Source organism: Spermophilus citellus (assembly GCF_964194105.1).
Source record: "Spermophilus citellus genome assembly, chromosome: 2".
Taxonomy (NCBI): Eukaryota; Metazoa; Chordata; class Mammalia; order Rodentia; family Sciuridae; genus Spermophilus; species Spermophilus citellus.
Window position 1 is genome coordinate 236,016,509 of NC_138183.1, and position 19,361 is coordinate 236,035,869.

At 63.7% G+C, this 19,361-nt stretch overlaps 1 protein-coding gene across 2 annotated transcripts; it reads right to left on the minus strand.

Annotated features, from left to right (window-relative positions):
* Positions 1–1,310: 1,310 nt before the first annotated feature.
* TP53I11 (tumor protein p53 inducible protein 11) lies at positions 1,311–16,441 on the minus strand. 2 transcript variants are annotated; one of them, XM_081263580.1, is made up of 8 exons: positions 15,660–16,441; positions 7,097–7,169; positions 6,360–6,519; positions 5,616–5,674; positions 5,333–5,381; positions 4,816–4,912; positions 3,745–3,846; positions 1,311–3,542 (listed from the first exon to the last, which is right to left on the minus strand). In XM_081263580.1, the coding sequence occupies exons 3-8, from the start codon at positions 6,486–6,488 to the stop codon at positions 3,409–3,411; spliced, it is 570 nt and encodes a 189-aa protein (XP_081119706.1). In that variant the 5' UTR covers positions 6,489–6,519; positions 7,097–7,169; positions 15,660–16,441; the 3' UTR covers positions 1,311–3,408. The 2 variants fall into 2 exon arrangements, with proteins under 2 accessions (XP_081119706.1, XP_081119707.1); XM_081263581.1 differs by having other exon boundaries at positions 7,097–7,255.
* Positions 16,442–19,361: the final 2,920 nt, after the last annotated feature.

The following is a 19,361-nucleotide window of genomic DNA, read 5'->3' on the forward strand; positions in this document are numbered from 1 at the left end:
AGAATGGAGGCTTGGATATGTTCTGCAAGACTCCTGCCAAGAATTCTCCACCCTCTTCTTGCATACCTCCAGGGACAGGGAGCTCACTACCTCCCTAGGCAGCCTTTGCACTGCTCCCACCCCAGTCAGCTCGACAGACAGAACAGGCTTCTGCTTTCCTCTGGTTCCGTCTGTGCGTCCCACTTGCTCCTTGCCCTTCCTGAGGGTCAAGGTCACACACTGGCTCCCAGAAGCCCTCTTGTCTGTAGGCTAAAGAGCCCCTCAGGCATCTCAGCCATTTCTGCTGCCACACAGTGTCCAGTCCTTCCATTGTCCACATGATACTTCTGTGTCCCCTCCAGATTTCCCCACAGACCCACAGATTCCCACCCATACAACCCCACAACTGTACAGGCCTCACACTCCAAATCAGTGTTGGCAAGTAGATAGCAAGATGCCTGGCCAGCCCCAGCCCAGCCTCGCCTGAGACAGGGCCAGGGCCAGGGGCCTGCCTGCTCTGGACCTGCCCAGCCCTCAGCCCCAGCTTCCCGGAAGGCAGACGGCTGGCCCGGGTTGACCAGAAATCCCACGCCTAGGCTGGGCAGCCCGGGTCCAGGGGCACCCCAAGCCTCCAGGACCCATAAGAGTGAGGGTGTCGGTGAAGGACAGACCAGGGGGGGGCATGTGGCCCAGGTGGGCCCAGAGTGGCTCTGAGACAAGGGCTTTTGGTAAAAGTGCTGAGGGACCCGTCCACCCCCACACGACTCCCTGCCCTCTGCACCTCTGAGCTTGAAGGGGACACAGGGTTTGTCCCTGTGGCATCTGCTCAGGCTGGTAGCAATCTGCAAGGTCCCCTGAAGTCACAGCCCCCGCCGCGGCAAGAGCTATGGCACCAAGGACCCTGTGGGTGTGGTCCAGCTGCCCAGCCTGATCTGCAGGCAGGGTCAGGACGTCTCGGCTTCTCCAGAACAGCCCAGCTGAGACTGTCCCTGACTGAGCCAACAGCAAGGTGGCCCCTGCCCATGCTGAGCCACTGCCTCCCAGAGAAGGGGCTTGGCCTCCCCACACCCTTGTTGGTGCCCAGCCTGCTTCGGGGGCCCAAGGGGCCCAGACCCGACGGCCCCAACCAGCCAGGGTGGTGGCCGCCCCTCTGCCCAGCAGCCCCCGTCCCTTGCTCTGTGGGTCGCATGATGAAGGTCTGTTTTGAGATCCACCACCGTCCCCCCCCCCCCCCCCCCCGCTGCTGGAGCTGCAGAGCTGTCACCATCCCCCGTGAGCCCCTTTTGTGCTGCGCCTCAGGAGGAGTTTGTGACAGAGAACAGGACGCCACAGAGGGTTTTGCACTGGTTTTTGTGACTGTTTCTTACAAAAAGAAAAAGGAACAAAGAATAAATAGTGACCGTGAAGAATGGTGGAAAGTCGGAGGGGCCTGGGCCGGGCGGGGCTGGAGTGGCAGGGGCTGCAGGCAGGGGCGGCCCGGCACCCCTAGCTCGAAGGCAGAGGCCCCTGGCTTCCCTCCTGAGACCCAGGGCCCCCACCCCCTGCCCTGTCATGGCCTCCTTCCCAGCCACATGTCATCCCCGTCTTGATGTCCCCCCAACCTGTTGCCCCCAAGCCACACAGACCTCCTGTGAGCCGTGCCCTCGCCCGGCTCCCCAGGCTCACTGCGATGTGTGACTAGGGCTGTGTGACCCTCCATGTCACCCCCAGGGCAAGGGCGGCTGCCCTCCGCACCCCGCAGCCCAGTGTCTCCGACCGGTGGCCCCCACCATGCAGATGCCACCACGGCCTGACCGCAGCGAGGGCTTCGGTCTCCCCAGAGGGATGGGACCCACATGTCCAGCAGCTATGGGGAGGACAGGCCAGCTGTCACCACTGGGATCAGCTGGGTCTTCAAAGGTCCACACAGACAGGGCCGAGCTCCGGCTGCAGGCAGGGGCACCTTCCCTGGGCGGCAGCGGCTCCCAGGCCCGGGCTGGGCTCCAGGCTCAGTGCAGGAGGTGGGAGGTGGGAAGGCCAGGGCCAGGAGAGGGTGCCCACTCAGAGCGCCCTCCCACACCGCCAGGCCATGACGACCAGCAGCACAGCCCGGCCACCAGCAGGCCCTCTCCCCAGCTACATAACCCAGTACAGCCACCGCTCTGCTGGACACAGGCCACCAGGTGTGTGGCTGCAGGGACACTAGGCACAGACTGGACAGGGGAGGGTCCCCAGGCAGAGGGGCACCTGCAACCATCTCTGTGGCAGCAGCTGGGCTGACCGCACCTGCAGGCCACCTCACCTACTGCCAACCCTGCTGTCCCCAGAAGGGAGGCAGGCCAGCCCGGGGCTGGGGCTCTGCACACCTGTCCCTGGGACACTGCCCCCACTCCTCAGGCAGCCTGTGTGCTGCAGGGAGGCAGCGCTTGGGGGCGAGGACTAACAGGACAAGGCAGAGGACGGTGGAACCAGACCAGGCCCTACAGCCAGGGGCCACTGACAGCCATCTCCAGGGCGATTCAGGGAGGAGGGGGAGGTGACAGGAGGCTGGAAAGCTTCTACCTACTGCCCCTGCAGAGCCTGAGGGGCACCGAGCCCCACCCAGCCACGCTAGGGGCAGCCAGGGGCCAGGCAGCAGCACCCTGGGGAAGGAGTGGGGGACAAGGGGCTGGGACAGGGGGACACCAGGCCTGGAGGATATGCCAAAGGACAAGGAGATACCAAGTGTTTTCTTCCTCGTTTCTAAGCCCACAACTTACAAGTCCGTGTGTCCATCTGTGTGCAGAGGACATGGGCAGAGTGCCCAGAGCAAGGCCCCCGAGACCCAGGTGGACAGGCCTGGGGAGGGGCCAGAGCGTCCAGCGGCAGGTGGCCCATCCTCGCAGAAAGCTCAGCTCAGAGACAGCCCCCCTGGCCCTTGGCGGGGCTGCAGAGGGGCTGCGTGCTCAGGTGCAGGGGGGCCCCGTGTGCAGAGGGCCCGGACTGAGGGACACTGGCCAGGGTCAAGTTCTCAGGTTCTCCAGGCATAGAGAGAAGTCAGGTTCAGCTGCTCGGGCCCTAGATGGGTGGGGTCAGGGAGTGGGCAGCCCACAGCCTCTCCCACGAGAGGGGGGCTTCCCCGGAGAGGAGCCCACTCAGCCCTCGCTGCTGTGACCACGATCCTCAGCCGGTGCCTGTCGAGGGGACCTGGGGGCCAAGAGTGCCCAGGGAAGGAGGTGCTACTGTGTGCGGTGAGGATTGGGGTACACAGGCCCCATCTCCCCCAAGCTGGCATGTCAAACCCAAAGGCCAGAGGTCACCACATCTGGGGACTTCCCGGGAGAGAAGGAAGGTGCCACCGGCTGCCTGGGGTGGCTGGGTAGGAGCAGGGGCCCCTCCTGCCTCCCAGGAACCAAAGGGGAACGCAGCCCCACAGCCGCCCTGGCCAGGCCCGGCAGCTCCCCTGGCTGGCTAGACTTTCTTGGGTTTCCGGCCAACTTGGTAGTAGTAGTAGATGCTGATGACCACGAAGAGCAGGCGGCTGGCCAGGAGCAGCAGGATCCCCAGGGACATGAGGCCCGTCTCGGCCAGCGTGGCAGTGACCACTGAGGGAGGAAGGCCAGGGAGGGGTCAGAGGTCAGGGGGAGGATGTGTCCCCCTGCACACAGGACTCCGGACTGAGCCAGCTCTGTGCCCGGGGTCCTGCACCACCGTCCCCTCCTTCCTCCCCCCAGGCAGGTGCCCTTGCTTTCCTGCCAGCCCCAGAGCTGCCCCCGCGCCTCCCACACTGTCCACCTCGACACTCACCCAAGAACTGCACCCCGAAGTAGCAGGCCTCAGTGAGCAGGGTCCACCGAATGATGACCTTCTCCGCCGTGTAGAGGGCATTCCACATGATCAGGGAGATGCCTGGACGGGGACAGGGAGCATGGGGGTGGGGACAGCCTGATCCACCTGCCCCGGGGGCCAGGCAGGGGCCTGCTCCTCCTACCTGGGCCCCCTGCAGACGGCCAGTCCTAGAGGTCCCCACCCCAGCCCTGCTCACTCGCAGGTCGAAATGCATCTGTGCCCAGCCCGTACCCTCTGGGTCCAGATCTGCTCATGCCATTTCCGAGGCCCTGTGGGACACTGAGCCAACACTGTCCCTTGCTGGGACTCAGCCTTCAACTGCAAATGGGAGAGGAGCTCCAGGCCTGGGCCTGCGTCTCCCTCAGTCCTGCGTTGATGGAATCTGTTCCTGCCGCCCTGGGCCCTCGCATGCTCTGCACCCCCAACTCCCACCGGAGCCCCCTCTGTGCGAAGGTGGTGCCACCCCGCCCCCACACTCCCCCTCAGCCCCCCTTCAGGGGGGCAATGTGCAAGGACACGGTGGCTTCTGAAACTGGGGAGTGGGCACCATCAGCTGTGGCTGGAGCCCAGGGCCCCTGGCAGGACGGGGGGAGGCAGATAGAGGGGGCCGGCTGGACCCACCTCCTCGAGGACCCTGAATGCCAGGCAGAGTCACCAGGGCTTTATTCTGCAAGCAATAGGGAGCCATAGCATATTTTAGGGAACGGAGGGACACCACCGATGCCGAGCTTGGAAAACTGTGATTCACCTTCCTAAGGGCCAGCCAGCCGCAGTGAGCCACTCAGATTAGAGGAAGCAGAGCGGGTTCCTTGTCTCCACATCCCAGTGCCCAGGGGGCCGCAGGGCAGACACCAATCCTGGCGCATCCCACCCATGGCCACAAGATGGCAGCACACACCCAGCAGACGCACCACAGGTTGGGCAGCTGCTGCAGCCAGCGAGGGAAGAAGGGCCCCCAGTGCAGGGGAAGGTCCCCTGGGGTTCCCTCAGCCCAGTGGGTCTCATCTCCCACCCCCCCGGAATACTCACTGAGGAGGGCGCCACCGTAGAGGCGGATGGGGGTCTTGCTCGTGACCTGGGCTCCATCAAAGACCGCATCATAGAGCTGGTCAGGGAAGGCCAGAGCCTGTGGACAGCGGGGGGGCTCCAAGGTCAGGCTCAGGGCTGGGGTGTACTCCCTGGACTGAGGCCAGTGTCCTCGGGGCAGTTCAGGGTCAGGACACGACTGCCACACCCTCCGCAGGACGGGAGGGAGGCTCTGGGGCTCCCGGGACAAGGAGCTGGGCTGCAGCCCATGGAATGGGGTGGGGACAGGTGGGGACAGGCCTGGGGAGACACCAGAAAGCCCTCCCAGGGGCCAGCATGATGGCAGTATGGGGACAGGCTGCCAGGGGCTGGCAGGAGGAGCCCCCGGGAGGGCAGGAGGCCGGGAGCCACACCCAGGGCCCGAGTCTAGTTCTGGGTCCTGCGGTCCAGTCAGCGTGGAGGCTGGGGGCCTGCTCTGCCAGAGGCCAGGTGGCAGGGGGACGGGGGGGGGGGGGCTCACCATGATGGCAATGCCGGAGAAGAGCACAGCAGAGACAAACTGCCAAACCCTGGAGACAGGAGAGCAAGGTCACAGCCTGACCCCCAAGGTCAGCCCGGGCGGGCCCCAGGGGACCCCCCTTTCCAGCCTAGATGCCCAGTAATGGCTGGGTGAGGGGACAGGCCACGCGATGGGATGGAACAGGGACAAGAAGACGCAGGGCCAAGGCCACACAAGGGGGTCTTCCACACTCCCCGACACACAGACCCTGTCCCCACAAACAACACTCAGGGCTGAGGCTCACCTGAGCCCCAAAGGCTCACGGACAGCAAACTTGATCTCATTGCCCAAGACCTGGCTGATCTGTGGACACAGGGAGGGGTGGGGGGGGGGACAGCTCTCAGCACCGCAGCTACGGGTCTTCCTCCCAGGGCTCCGGACACACTCAGGAGCCCACCTGGGTAGCTCTGCTTGGCAAAAGGCTCCCCCAGAGCTGGGCGGGTCACACTGAGGCTGCCTCCCCCCCTACATTGCCTTGGCACTGGGTTTAAAAGAAGTTGAAAGTAAAGTGGTAAGAAGGGAGGCTCAGCTGGAATCCCAGCGAACCAGGAGGCTGAGGCAGGAGGATCGCAAGTTCAAGGCCAGCCTCATCGACTTAGTAAGACCCTCTCAAAACAAAACGTTTAGTAAGACCCCTCAAAATAAAAAGTAAAGTATAAAGCACCCCTAGATTCAATCCCCAGTACCCAAAACAAACAAAACAAAATAAAAACTTAAAAAGGAGGCTCCTGCCACTTATGGTTGTGGCCTCAAGAAAGCGGCTCACCCTCTCTGGGCCTTGGTCTCTTACCCACAAAGTGGGAGCTATCTGACTCCACCACCCGGGGCCCATCCATGCCACTCTGACCCCAGCAAACCGCCCTCCCTGTGGTCACTAGTCCTGACACCTTCCTGATGTCTCCAACTGGACCGGGCCCCAGTCTCCTGCCCTCCCCGGCCTCCCCTTCCCGGGGCAGGCCCTCAGCGGCGGAGTGGGCGCAGGGCCCACCTTGGAGCGGTGCACCTCGCCGTCGTCGTCCTCCCCGCCCACGCCCAGGATCTTGCGGGTCTTCAGGCGGCTCACGAGGTCCGTCTGGCTGTGCTTCTTCATGAGGGGTGGGGGCTGCTTGGCCGCCATGGTGTCCTTGAGCCCGGCTTCTGCAGGGGGGCTGCGGGAGACACTGGCCTCAGGCCTGGGCGCCTGCGCAGCTCCGACAGCAGGGGAGGCCACGCCCCCGGGCCCGGGAGCTGACCGCGCAGGCGGCCTCGGCGGGCCCGTCTGTCCAATGGGTGCGGGGCGCTGCTCAGGCCGCCTCTGCCAGCTGGTCGGCCCTGAGTGGCCACGGCAGCCCACCGGTGAGGGCTGGGCCAGGGGAAGGCAGTCGGGCCCGGGAGGAGCCACTGCCCTCGGAGCCTGGGCCAGGAGGTCAAACAAGGTTCCAAAGAGGGGACACGTGCCCAACCCGGGAGGGTTTCTGAGTGCAGGGCCATGCTCACTGCCCAGGCGATCCTGCCACACAGCTAGCCTCGTCCCCAGCCTCCAGACAACCTCCTGACACCCCAGGACCCGAGGGGGGAGAGGGGCGTCCGTCCAGGGGGCACCTTACAGTCAGGGGAAGAGGTTGGCAGGTGTCCTGCCCAGGCCTTGCCCCCCCCAACCCCCCCCCGCCCCTCTGTCACCCCACAGCTCCCACAATCTGCCACCCCTCCAATCCCAGCCACCTCCAGCTGGTCTTGACCACCTACTGTGAGCCCGGGCTGGGCTGGGCGCTGGAGGTCAGGGATGGGCTGCTGGGGTCCTGTCAGCGGCTGGCACCGTCTACACAGGAGACAGGAGTGTCTGAGGAAAGGGGAAAGCCCCCGGCTGGCCCGTGGTGGCCCTGGACTCCTCCAATCACAGCCACCCTGCAAGAGGGGCACTACTTATACCCACTCTGCAGAGGAGGAAACCACGGTGTCCCCCAAGACCACGCTGAAGGACAGTGGTGCCCCCACGCGCCCTGGGTATCCTGGCACCTCATTTCCACCCGCGGCCACCCGGCACGGCAGGAGAGCTCCGAGGCCACCATCCCTCCTCCAGAGCGCCGGCTGTCCAGGGCTGAGTGACCCAGGGCTGCAGGTAGGGACTGAGGAATCTCCCCGGGCTTGCGTCCCTCATGAGCCTGCCAGTGTCCCCAGCAGGACCGACACCCAGAGCACCATCAGGACAGAGTCCCCGGGGCACAGGAGTCGGGGGCTCTGCGCGGGATACATAGGGTGTCTCCTGGGCCGGGTCCAGGAGGGACAGAGGACGGCAGAGCAGGGGTCTGTGGTGGGTGTGACGGCTGGGTCACAGGCCCCCTGAGGCCTGGCCGAGGCCCTCACCTCGGGAATGGAGGTGGCTCTCTTCTCCCTTGCACACATGCCCTGGGGACATGGGAAGAGCTCAGGGACTTCCAGGGAGCCCGTGCCCCACAGAGGGTCCACATCAACCTCTGGCTGTCCCCATGGCTCAGCCCTGGCCACCACCTTCCTTGAACCCAGACAGAAACTGTAACGAGCGTCCCTCCCACCACCAGGCCTGGCTGCCCACAGGAGCCAGCGGGAGGCAGGGGGCAGAGCCTGGTGCCCTGCCTGTCCCTCGTGGAAGGATGCTCCGAGGTCGCCTGGCCCTGGCCATCCCGTCTGGACACTAGAGCAACTTTTTTGCTGTGTGACTGTGTGGGTTTTAGTCCCTGAGTCACTCACGGAGCTGCCACCTCCACCAGGTCACTACCCCAACTCCTCCCCCGCCACAGCCTCCCAGCAACTGGGCTCTGTTCTCTCTCTCCCTGGGACTGGTTTTCTCCACGGGGACAGAAACACTGCACGTGACCTTGGGAGCCAGCTCTGGCCCTGGGGGTGACGCCCTGGGCTCCTCAGCCCTGCTTGTCACCGCCAAGGCGGCCCAGGTTTGGGCAGGACCACACATTTTCACGTCCCTAAGGTGAATGACCCGGCGGGACGTGCTCAGGGCAGGTCTGCGTGGAACTTTAAGACGAAGTGCCACCTGGTTCCCAGAGCAGGTGTGCCCAGTGTCCCCTAGCCAGAGCCTCCATGTCCCCCCAATGGCAGCCGTCAGTGTTGGCCCTCCCCCTTCTTCCAGGTGGCCCTGGAGTCCCAACCCCTCTCACCAAGGAGGCAGGACAGGCCACCAAGTGACAATGGCGCAGTCCTGCGGTGCCCTGCTGTGGCCCTAGGCAAGATGTCCCCCACCTGTGAAGTGGGGCTCCAAGTCCCACCTCCCAGGACCTCGGCGCAGAGACACTCCCCCACCCCTGAGCAGCACTGGGTGGGGCCGGCCTTGAGCCAGACCTGGGATGGGACAGGCCCTGCCCTGAGGGGCGCCCAGCCTGGGGGAGGGGCTGGCTCCAGGGAGTGGCAGTGCTCTCTTCTGTGAAATGGGAACAGCCACCCCTACTTTTTTCCTGTCAATGGCCAAAGCAGGGGCAGAAAGGCTTCTCAAAAAGCCCCAAACTGCCACAGCAGGGGCCCGCGGCTCAGGGCTTAACTGCTCAAGTCATTTTCCAATCCCAATTCACACTCTTAGCTGTGCGCCTATGGGAAAGTCACTTAACCTCTCTGTACCTCAGTCTGGCTATCCGTCCTTGGGTAAAGAAGGGGCCCTACCTCACAGGGAAGTTTTGAGAATAAAAGACACCTGGCACCTTAAATTGGTGCGGGCACCTGTCCCCCCTCCACCCTGGGGACCCCAGGCAAACACCGGTTTGGGGGCCGGCAGCCCTGGGTGTGAATGTCGGCTGCGTCTTCTCACCAGCTCTGTGGCATCGGGCAGGTCACTATAGCGGCTCCCCATGAGGTGGGGTCTTAAGAATGTCACCATGCTACACAGCAAAGTAGAATAAAAAAATAGTGAAAGAATAGATTTTTTAAAAAAGAAGAGCCCGAGGGCAGAGGGAGGAAGCAGCAGGTGTCCGCGGGCCTCAGGCTGAGAGAGGCCGAGGCAGAGGGAGGCTGGGCCCGCCGGCCACTTCCCTTACTCCACTCAGCCGTGCAGTGGAAAAAGCCAGGGCCAGGCCCGCAGGGCCGCCTGTCCCTTTGGACACCTCTGAAGCCGGGGCTTCCCCGCAGCAGGCTGGGGCTGGGCTGGGCAGGCCGCCCTCTGCCCACTTGCGCGGCTGCTCTGAGCAGAAGGGCCACAGACCGCGCCTCCGAGCCACGGCCACCAAGCCAGCCTCTGAGCCTGCCACCCGGGGTCCCTTGTTCCCGTGCTCCTTGCTCCTCAAGGCCACCACTGCCTGGCTGTCCTCTAGGGGTCTCCCCTAGGATCCAGTGTCCTCCCCTCCTGGCCACTGGCCACTCGCAGCTTGTGTCCCCAGGGGCTTAGCAGCAGGCTGTGTGGTTCCCCAAAAGGGAACCATTGGAGCCCCGTGGCCTTGTGCTCCTGTGACTCTGGCTAGGCTGAGGCGCACAGTAGGCGCTCTGTCGGCAGCCAGGACACTCCGCATCCAGGTGACCTGAAGGACAGGGGCTCTGCCAACCATGCCCGAGGCCCCACAGGTGAGAGGCCACCCCAGACACGGCAGGCTGGTGGCCCAGGGCAGGAAGGGGGCTTGGCCACGAGGCAGAACTGGGTTCCAGGCTGACTGGTCCCTGTGGGTCAAGTGGCCTTGGACAGGACACAGGGGACTCATTCGCCAGTTTGATGGCGGGGCGGGGCGGGGCCCCGACACTGCCTCACCTCAGCAAGCTGTGGCCAGTGCTGGAAGGTGAGAGACCCGGGCACCAGTCTGTCACTTCTGTTCCCTGGCCCAGGTCAGCGCCTGGCACGCGAGGGGCCCCGCCAGTTTGGGGCTCGGATTCAGGAGCAGGAGGGGCCGGGCGGGGTGTGGCTCAGAGCAGAGGCCCCCAGCCGTTCAAGCCCTGGGTTCGATCCCGGCATTAAACTCGGGATCAAAAGTAAACAAAAGAGGGGGAGGGACGCTGCAGGCCCCCTAAGGCCCCGTCCTACCCCCCACCCACTGGGACCTCTGAGCACCCAAACCGGAGTCTCCAAACAGCGCCCACTGGCAGTAAGCAGAATTGGGTGAAGTCCCCAGAGTGTGAAGCAGGCCAGGAAGAGAGGGGTTCATCTGGGGGTACAAGTGTCAACAGAGAATGACAGAATGGGGGAGGGGAGCATGTTCTTAATGACCAGACAAACTAGGGCTCAAAGCCCAACTCTTTCTCTAAAATGCTCTTCGATCTCAAGAAAGTTACTTAACCTCTCTGAACCTCCACGATCTCATCTGTGAAACCTGATGACTGCGTCCACCCAGCTCACAGGTTCAAGATGCAGGAGAACGAGAACAAGCAGCCCAGGGCCTGGCACGGGGTATGTGCTCCACAGAGGAGAGCAATTCATCATTAACGGGCATCTGCTCAGGCTCAGCCCTGGGCTGCAGATCAGATGGGGCATCGTCCCTACGCAGGTCCTAGAGGACTTCCCCAACTTCCCCGTGTCCTTCCCGGGAAGCCTGGTTTCCATAGAAACGGATGGACTGCAAAGCTGTCCCGACTTGGAGACCTGGAGACTTAGCCCGTGAGGGCTGGCTGGCGGGGGCGGAGGGGCAGGGACCCGGAACACCACCAGCTGCAGCTCCGGAGACTCAAGGGGAAGTGCTCGGCTGAGCTCCTCCGCCAGGGGCCACTTCCTCTCCAAACCGGGCTCCGTTACAGCGTAACTGTCCCTCCCCATCTGTGGGGAGAGCGGGCGGCATGCAGCTGCGCCAGGCTGGGGGAAGGGCACAGTCCAGGACAGGAACCCAAGAATCGCCCCAAGTCGCCCCCATTTTACAGATGAGAAAACTAAGGCCAGGAAGGCCAGGGGGACTTATGTAAGTGTCCCTTGAGGTAAGTGGCAGAGCTGGAGTCAAACCCAGGGAACCACATCCTGTGTGCGAGTGCGTGTGTGTGTGTGTGTGTGTGTGTGTGTGTGTGTGTGAGAGAGAGAGAGAGAGAGAGAGATGGGGGAGGGGGACTTCAGTGAGCTCCACCCCAGAACAGAGCTGGGGCCCTCTCGCCGTGGTCCCTGCCTTTGAGAGCACTGGCGTCCCCAGCATCTGAGATCCTCCTGGGTCCCACCTCTCCGGGTTCAGGCCCTGGGGTGACCACAGCAGGTCCTGGGCAGGGCTGCCGCTTGGAACCCGTTGTTGGGCTATCACACTGGGACAAATAGCTGGAAATGGGGTCCGGGGCCGGGCAGCCGCGGAGGGCAGGGCAGCAGCGAGGTGGAGCCCTGGGGCTGGGCAGGGCTGGCAGCAGGGCTGTGCTGGTCGGGGTGGACTGGGGGCGCCCACGGCCTGCTTCATCCGCCAGATGCCCCCCGCCCAGCCAGGGCACAGTGACCCGCCTCTCCAGGGCTGTCCTGGAGGACAGGACGCCTGACCGCAAGGCTGTCCTGGGGCTGGTCACAGGAGGCAGAAGAGGCGTCACCTGTGGGCCTGCGTTACTGACCCCAGCACAGTGGCCTCTGGGGTGCAGATCTTGGGGGGGTCCTCGGGATGTGGGCTAAGGGGACACGGCAGGCTGCAGGAGGCTTGTGTGATCTGTGGGTCCCTGGAGAGCGGCCTGTCCCCGTGGGCCTGTCCCCGCAGCGGAGGGCCGGCTGCCAGCCATCTCCGGGTCTCAGCGCCCCTGCTGGCCTCAGCGGCCTGCTGCCCCCAAAGTGGGGACCATACAGAGGACCAGCAGGACAGTGGAGGGGAGACGGGGCCACCTCTGGCAGGACTTTGCCCCCCCCCCCCCGTAAAGACCAGAAAAGGACCCCGAGACCCTCCAGGAACGTGAGATGAGCCCTGGGCGCCACAGCACAGGGCTCGCCTGCCACCAGGAGCTGGCACGGGCGCTGTCACTGTGCCAAGCTACACCAGACTCCGCTGCCTGGGAAGCCAGGGCCTGTCCTGGGACCCAGCGTCCTTGTCTTCAAGAGGGGCCGTCAGGTCTCCAGATGCTGCGAAGGTTTGTGCCTCCTGAGGGCCACTCTCCGGCCACCCACATCCAGCTGCCCTGCCCGGCCCCACGCCCCACCACCTCAGGCCACTGAATGTCCGAATGTCCTCGTTCCACGCTGCCCAGGTCAGGAAGGCCAAGGCCAACCGCAGCTTTCTTATAAACATGCCCGAAGCTTCGGGGACAAAACCATCAAAACATTCCCCACCGCACTGGGTGGGCGAGGGACAGGGGGAGCAGGGCAGGGCGGGGCCAGGCAGGGCAGCTGCCGCTGTGTGGGAGGGAGGGCCCACCACCCTCTGGTGGCCACCGTCACCACTGGGAAGTCACCAAGAGGGCCTCTCCTGTCTCCACGGTCACTGGCAAAGGCAGGGTATGTGGACGATTCCTGTCCTCTTCAACCCAGACTGGGCCTGCCTCCCGCTTGGCCTGGTGACCCTGCCAGGGCCCCTGAGGGCCACCAGTGCTGTTACTGGCACAGCTGGGCCCCGGGTCCTACGGGGCGGGGCCTCCCTCCCCCATGAGGCTGCTCAGGAACTTGGCCAGGGAGGAGGCTGCAGAGGACAGGAAAGCGGGGGCTTCCTGAAGGGGCACTCTGCCCTAGGAGGCTGCTCTCCCAGAGGTGATGTGCATTCTGGGTAAGCTCACGCAGGCAGACCAGTCCCCGCGGTTTTCCCAGAACCACAGCCCAGGAATGAGTCTCCCCGGCACCGAGGGCCAGGAGCTTAGCAGTCAAAGGCAGAAGTCACCACACAAAGGCTGGTGCTGACATCCTGGCCCTGCCACCTACTGGCTGCGGGATTTTGGGCCAGGAACAGGCTGTCCCACCTCAGTTTCCACACCTGTTAAATGGGTGCAGGGATGATACCCACCTCCCTGCTGGTAGGCTGCACAGAGCCATCTAGAACAGGTCAGCCTTGCAGACCATACTTGGTAACAATGTTGCCCTTGTTGTGTTCAGAGGGGAGGCTCCCCTTCTTTGCCTGTTTCTCCCTCAACCAAACCAGCTTCAGAGATGCCATGAGAGGGGGTGGCCACAGGGAAGAAGCAGAAGTGGCTTTTATGTATCATCTCTGATCTCCCACACTCCCTCATCTGCAAAAAAAAGGGGGTGTGCTCCCACCCTTCCTGGCTGGCTTGCCTCCTCTCCTCCCCAGCCCCTCAGTCCACCCCAGCCCCTGTTTCCGTGTTTCTGCCACAGGCCCCTTGCACCAGCCTGCCCTGTGGGATCTCTCCTTCCCACAGCTGTCTGCCCAGCTCACTTCCTCAAAGCTGTAGCTCAACAGTGAGCTGCCCCCTGGGAAGGCCTATCTGACCACGGGGGTCTGTGTCTACTTAAAGATGGCAATGCCACCCCCAGCCTCCACGCCACGCCCCTCCCCCCGTCCCCCTCACCTCCCAGTGCACTATAGAAACTCTTTATTAGTATTTGCCTCCCCCACCCTGAAGGGTCAGCTCCAGGCCAGGCATCTTCGTTTGGTCCCCGGCTGTCTCCCCAGGTGGCTGGAACTGTGCTGGGCTTTGCTCAATAAATAATTTGGGGCGTAGTGTTTGCAACGTGTTGTTCAAAGTGAAGAGCACCCCAAGAAGGCTGTGTGGGTGTGCTGGGAATCCCCTGCTGCCCCACCCAGGGAGGCGGCCCCTCCTCCTGCCGAGCTCCAGGCCCTGGGAGCGGGGCAGGGGAGGGGAGGCAGCCAGAGAAGCTGCAGGGGTCCTGGGCAGGGCTCTGCCAGGAACAAGTGGACCCCACCCCACCTTTGGAAATCGTGATGCCTCTAACTGCTGCGGGCACAAAGGAAGCCGGGCAGCTGGCTTTCTAAGAAGCTGGGGCCGAGGGGAGGTCAGGGGCAGCGCTCCATCTTACAGAGGAAACCCCAGAGACCCGGAGAAGACTCGCCCGCCCGACACCCCGACTCTAGAATTCTCCCCTCCAGCCGGGCTGAGCCTGGGGCTGTAGCCAAGGGGCGAACAGCGCCCCCTCCTGGTTCTTCAACAAAGAGACCCCCGAGTCCCAGAGATCGGCGGGCTGCAGGGCGCGGCCCCTGTTCACAGGCCACCAGAGGTGGAGGTCCTAGGGGCTGCACAGTAGGGGCGCGCATCCTGCAGCCCGCGGACTTCTCCCCACCGTCCTGCCCAGTCCAGAAAAGTTTGTCTAAAAGAAACCAAACAGGAAGTGCTGGTGGTGGGGCCGCGAGGCGGCCTCGGCCATTTGCGCCGGCCTCTGGGGAAGCCTCCAGGCCCCCGGCCTCCGCCGGGTTCCCGCCCCCCCCGCCTCCAGAGCGCGCGCGGAAGAACCCGCTTCCCAGGGGCTGCCAGGAGGAGGCGGGAGCGCGCGCCTGGGTGGGGGCGAGGGAAGGTAGAGCAAAGGGACCCAAAGCGAGCGCCGAGCCCTGGGGGCGCCCGGGGATGGGGACGCCGTTCTAGTCTGTCCTCTACAGAGCCCGCGGGGTAGGTGCTAGTATTTTGCCCACCGCGGGGATCGGGGGCTCGCCGTGCGCTAGGCCCACGGCCGCACACCACCCCTTCCAGCTGATCGCGCGGCTTGGGGACGGGCGGGGGCGTCGCTGACCACCTGCGCTCCTCTACCCCCCTCCGAGCTGGGGCTTAGGCGCAGCCCGCGTTTCGGCCGCTGCTCGCCGGCCCGGCCACTGGGATCTCGCCCGGCCCGGCCCCTGCCGCCTCCGATCGGTCGCTTACCCCCCCACACTCTACACCCCGCCTCCCACTTTCTGAGACCCCGGCTCTTGGCAGCTGGGTGTCCCGGCTCCTCCCGTCCAGCCCCCACCCCCACACCGAAAGGTCGCGCCAGACTGTGGGCAGCGGCAACTCCGCCACCACCTCGGTCCGCGGCCCTGCGGGGGCGAAGACCGGGGAACCCGCAAGTTTGTGCCGCGCACTCCCGGCCGGGAAACAAAGGCGGGAGGGGGTGCGGTAGGCAGAGAGAAGGAGGGGGAGGGGACAGAGCACCGCGCACCGGGGACAGAGACCCCAGGGAGAGACAAACTGTTCCGATTCTTTCTTGCTCCGAAGAAGAGGGCGAGAGCCCAAGCCCCGGAGGCCCAGGAGGCAGAAGCAGTCCGAGAGGAAGGCGGCGGCGGCGGCAGAGAGCCGGGAGGGGGAAACTGAGTCAGGGGACGAGAGAGCGCGAAGGGGCAGCGGGACGGCGCCTGGCAGAGCCGGGGAGGGGACCCGATGGGTCCCCGCAGAACCCGCAGGTGGCCAGCGGTCCGGGCGCCCGGCCGGCGCGCCCGGAGTGCCGCTGCCCCCAGCGGTCCCTGCGGCCGCGGAGCCCCGCGGGCTGAGCTGCGCAGGCAGCGGCGGCGGCGGGCGGCGGACTTACGTGGCTAGCGCATGCTGGCGCCCGCGCGGCGCGGAGCTGGCGTGTCTGGGGACCTCGGCCCTCACGCCTCACATCGCGCCGCCGCTCCGGGCGGCAGGGCAGGGCAGGGCCGGCTGGACTCCTGCGCCGCAGGCTTTGCCCGAGTCCTGGCGGTGCGCTCTGGTCCCTCCTCTAGTTGCGCGCACAAGCCAATGGCGCGCCGTCCCCTCCCACGCGCCCGGCTGCCTCGCCCCCGAGGTGGCCGCCAGGGCGGGAGCAGAGGGGTTGGGGGACCAGGCCCCGAGCTCTCCAGCCACGGCTTTGTTGGAGATCGCCTGCGGGGGGCGCACCCACGCCCGGGAGAAGGCGCCTGGCCGTGGAAATCCAGGACGGGCACACCCCGGAGTGGCCCGCGCCGCCTAGGAGGACTTTGTTGGCAAGTTCTGAAGATTCTGAAGACAGCGCCCCTTTCCTGGACTGTCAACATCCCGGTGGATAAATCATCCTGACTTGAATGGCCTCGCCCAGGCCGGGGTCTAAAATGGAAGGGACTGCTTTGTCTGGTAGCGATATCCAAGTGTGACAACGCGCACCAAATGCTGAGCTCCCATCTGGGGCCAGCGCAGTGTGCTTGCGGAGTTGCAAGTTTAAAATCATCTGCGTCTCTCAACCACCTCGAAATGATCCGTTGAAGCGAGTCGGTGTGATGAGCCCATCGAGTTGATGCCTAGTCCCATTTTACAAATGGTCGTGGTTCATGTGCCTTCGGCTCAGCCTACAGCCTCCCAACCCAGGCCCACCCTTCGCCCCCCCCTGCTTGGTGTGACTTTGCCAAATAACGAGTCCCCACTCAACCACCACCTTCTGCCCCACCCTAAAATCCAACTTCAGTATGTGGATGGCAATTGCACTGTGTCTGGATGCCTTGGGGACTCGTGGCTGCCTGGTGATTTCTCTCTTTGCACTGCTGTTGGGGGTGTGAGGGGAGGGTGGGGTGAGGTGTGGGGGTCCTGGAGGCTCTGGGAATCTGCCAGCCTCAAAGAACCAGACTCTCAAGAACACCTCCCCCACCCCCGCTTCTTCTGGACTTGTCCCCTTAGGGCTAGTTTGTGCTCTCTGGCCCACCTCGTCCCCACCCTGTGCCCCTCCTGCTTAGAGAAATGCTGAGATTGGGTCTGGTGGGTCTGGAGGAGAGAAGGAAAGGAGGGCTGATGACATGCTCCATTTCACAGGGTAAGTAGGACAGCGGGAGGGAAGGCCCAGGCCTCTTGCTAGGTGGGCATCCTGACTGGGTCTGAATCTTTCTGCACTAGTTCCTTCGGGGTTAATCAAGCAGACTCTGGAACCGGAGGGCTGGGGTTCAAATCCTGGCTCTGCCTTTTAGAGACCACGTGACCTTGGGCCAGTAGGTTACCTCACCTCTTGTCCCGACTCATCTCCTCATTTGCAAAATGGGGGTGACCCATAGTAGGAAGCACCTACAGTTCTTTCGGAGATTTCAAGTCAATAGCGGCAGCTCAGGTTGATTGAGTGCTGGCGGAGTGCCAGGTGCTCGGGGCTGGCATGCCAGGTGCTCGGGGCTGGCGTGCCAGGCAGACTCCCCCTGCCCTCCCTGGAGCGAGACTGGGCATGAGAGGCTGTGCCCCTTGCCAGGAAGTAAACAGAACAGTGCTCGACTCCTAGCACAGTGACTGTTCACTGTCCTGATTACCAAGGTAACTAAACTCCGATCGTAGTGCCACCAACTCTGCTCCCAGCCAGTGATGAGGGAGCCAGCCAACAGGTGTGTGGCCCCAGAGGGGACTTAGACTGAGCCCAGATCCAAGAGCCACCTGACTTGGGGCCCTGTCCTGGGCATTGCAATAGCTCAGCGTCTCAGCTCAGGCCTGAAGGAGGCTGGAGGGAGCTGGGATGGTGAGTGAGTCCTTGTCCCTCTTTCTCTGCTCTTGGCATGCCTGAGCACAGGGCGGGCTGAGGCTGCTCCGCCATCCTTTGTGAAGGAGGCAGTCTAACCGGCCCCCTGCCTGTTGGCCTGGCAAGGTGCTGGGTGCTGGTTACCTGGGGTGAAAGGGCACCATCCCTGTCTTTGGGGGGCTCCCGGCCTCCCGGGGCACAGTCAGCAGAGGAAACACTCGCAGTGACAGCTGATAACCTTGGAAACCCACGGCACAGGCTTCAGCACCCCGAGGGTGGAGACCACCTCTCTGGTGTCCGTGGCCAGCTCTTTGCTGGCTTCTGCTTGCAGGCTGCTAGTGATGAGGTGCTTAGTACTGCGAAGACAGCCTCTTGTCTATTGGAGGAAGAGTGCCCAGACCGGAGGAGGCAGGCCATTCCCCGTGCCCCGCTGGCCCTCGGGCTCCCCGCTTTCCTCCTCCTCCCTGTGCGCTATTCTGAGGGCCAGTGCAACCAGCCCAGGAACATCCCTCGGGCTGCCAGGCGCCCTTGTTTCCTGAGTTACTGCATCTTCGTGTTGGGCATGGAAGGCTCACCTGGCTGGGTGCGTGGGAACCATGAGGCTCAGGGTCATTTGCAGAGGAGGAAGGACCTGAATGAAGTGGGGGAGAGGGGTTGGGACTTCAGTTGTGCGCCTACCTAGCTATGTGACCCTGGGCTGCACCTGAGAAGTGGAAACAGAACCATCTGCCTCTGGGAACTGGAGAGTCAAGTGAGGGATTCGATTAAAAGGTTTGCAAACTGCAAGCGCTGATTCCTATTATTATCCTGATTATTGTGACTCTTAAAATGTTCCGAGAGCCTGGGGAGTGGGGGTGGGGTGGAGCCAGGAGGTGGGGGGAGGGTCCCTCTCCAGGGGCCCTGAGTGTCTCAGTGTGCTCCGGAGGGAGGGAGTTTTGACTGTGTCCCTGTGTCTGTCTGCTGGTGCAGGTGGGGGCTAGACTGAGGAGGGGCAGCCTGGGAGCGCCAGTTTCTGTGCCCAGAATCACTTATGGAGTGTGACTCCTGGAGGAAGAATGAGGATGTAATTTGATTTCAGAGAAACCTGCAGTGAGACCTGGGTCAGAATGAGCTGAGAGGCTGGGGTGGGGGCTGGGCCTGGTCTTTGGGGCCAGGACCTGGGGACAGAGGTTTCAGCAATGACCACCCCCACCCTGGGGATAGGGGACCTGTAGAGGTGGAACATGTTCTTAGGGGCCTGTTGTGTTGAGACCAGGGATTTGGGGGCCGACAGACCTGGATTCAAATCCTGACTATGGAACCATCTCTGAGCCTCATCTGCAGAATGGGGATGGCAGGGCTTAGTGGAAACTTCAGGGACAGGCCTGGGTTTTGGTCAGCTTTGCACTGTTGTGACCAGAATACCTGACAAGAACAACGCAGAGGAGGGACAGTTTATTTAGGGCTCATGGTATCAGAGGTCTCAGTCCGGAGATAGCTGGCTCCATGCTCTGGGCCACAGGTGAGGCAGAGCATCCTGGGGGGAGGGCTGAGGGCTGGAGGGAGGCCGCTCAGCTCACCATGGGGTCAGACAGCAGAGGGCGAGAGAGAGGAAGGGGCCGCAGAGAGAGAGAGAGAGAGGAAGGGGCGGCAGGGAACATCTCCCAGGCAGGCCCCCCTGGCCCCTCTCCCCCAGCCGTACCCCACCTGCCCACAGTTGCCACCCATTTCAATTAGGCTGGGCCTATGAGGCCACAGCTCTCACGGTGCAGCCATGTCACCTCTGAACATTCCTGCCCAGTGCAGGGGCTTTGAGAAGAGAGCTCCGGT

Excerpts from the sequence above, each read along its gene's own strand:
- TP53I11 (XM_081263580.1), bottom strand. The coding sequence starts at position 6,488 with ATGGCGGCCAAGCAGCCCCCACCCCTCATGAAGAAGCACAGCCAGACG. Across the intron at positions 5,675-6,359 it reads GCGAGGTGCACCGCTCCAAG|ATCAGCCAGGTCTTGGGCAA; the intron begins GTGGGCCCTGCG and ends CTGTGTCCACAG. Across the intron at positions 5,382-5,615 it reads CGTGAGCCTTTGGGGCTCAG|GGTTTGGCAGTTTGTCTCTG; the intron begins GTGAGCCTCAGC and ends TCCTGTCTCCAG.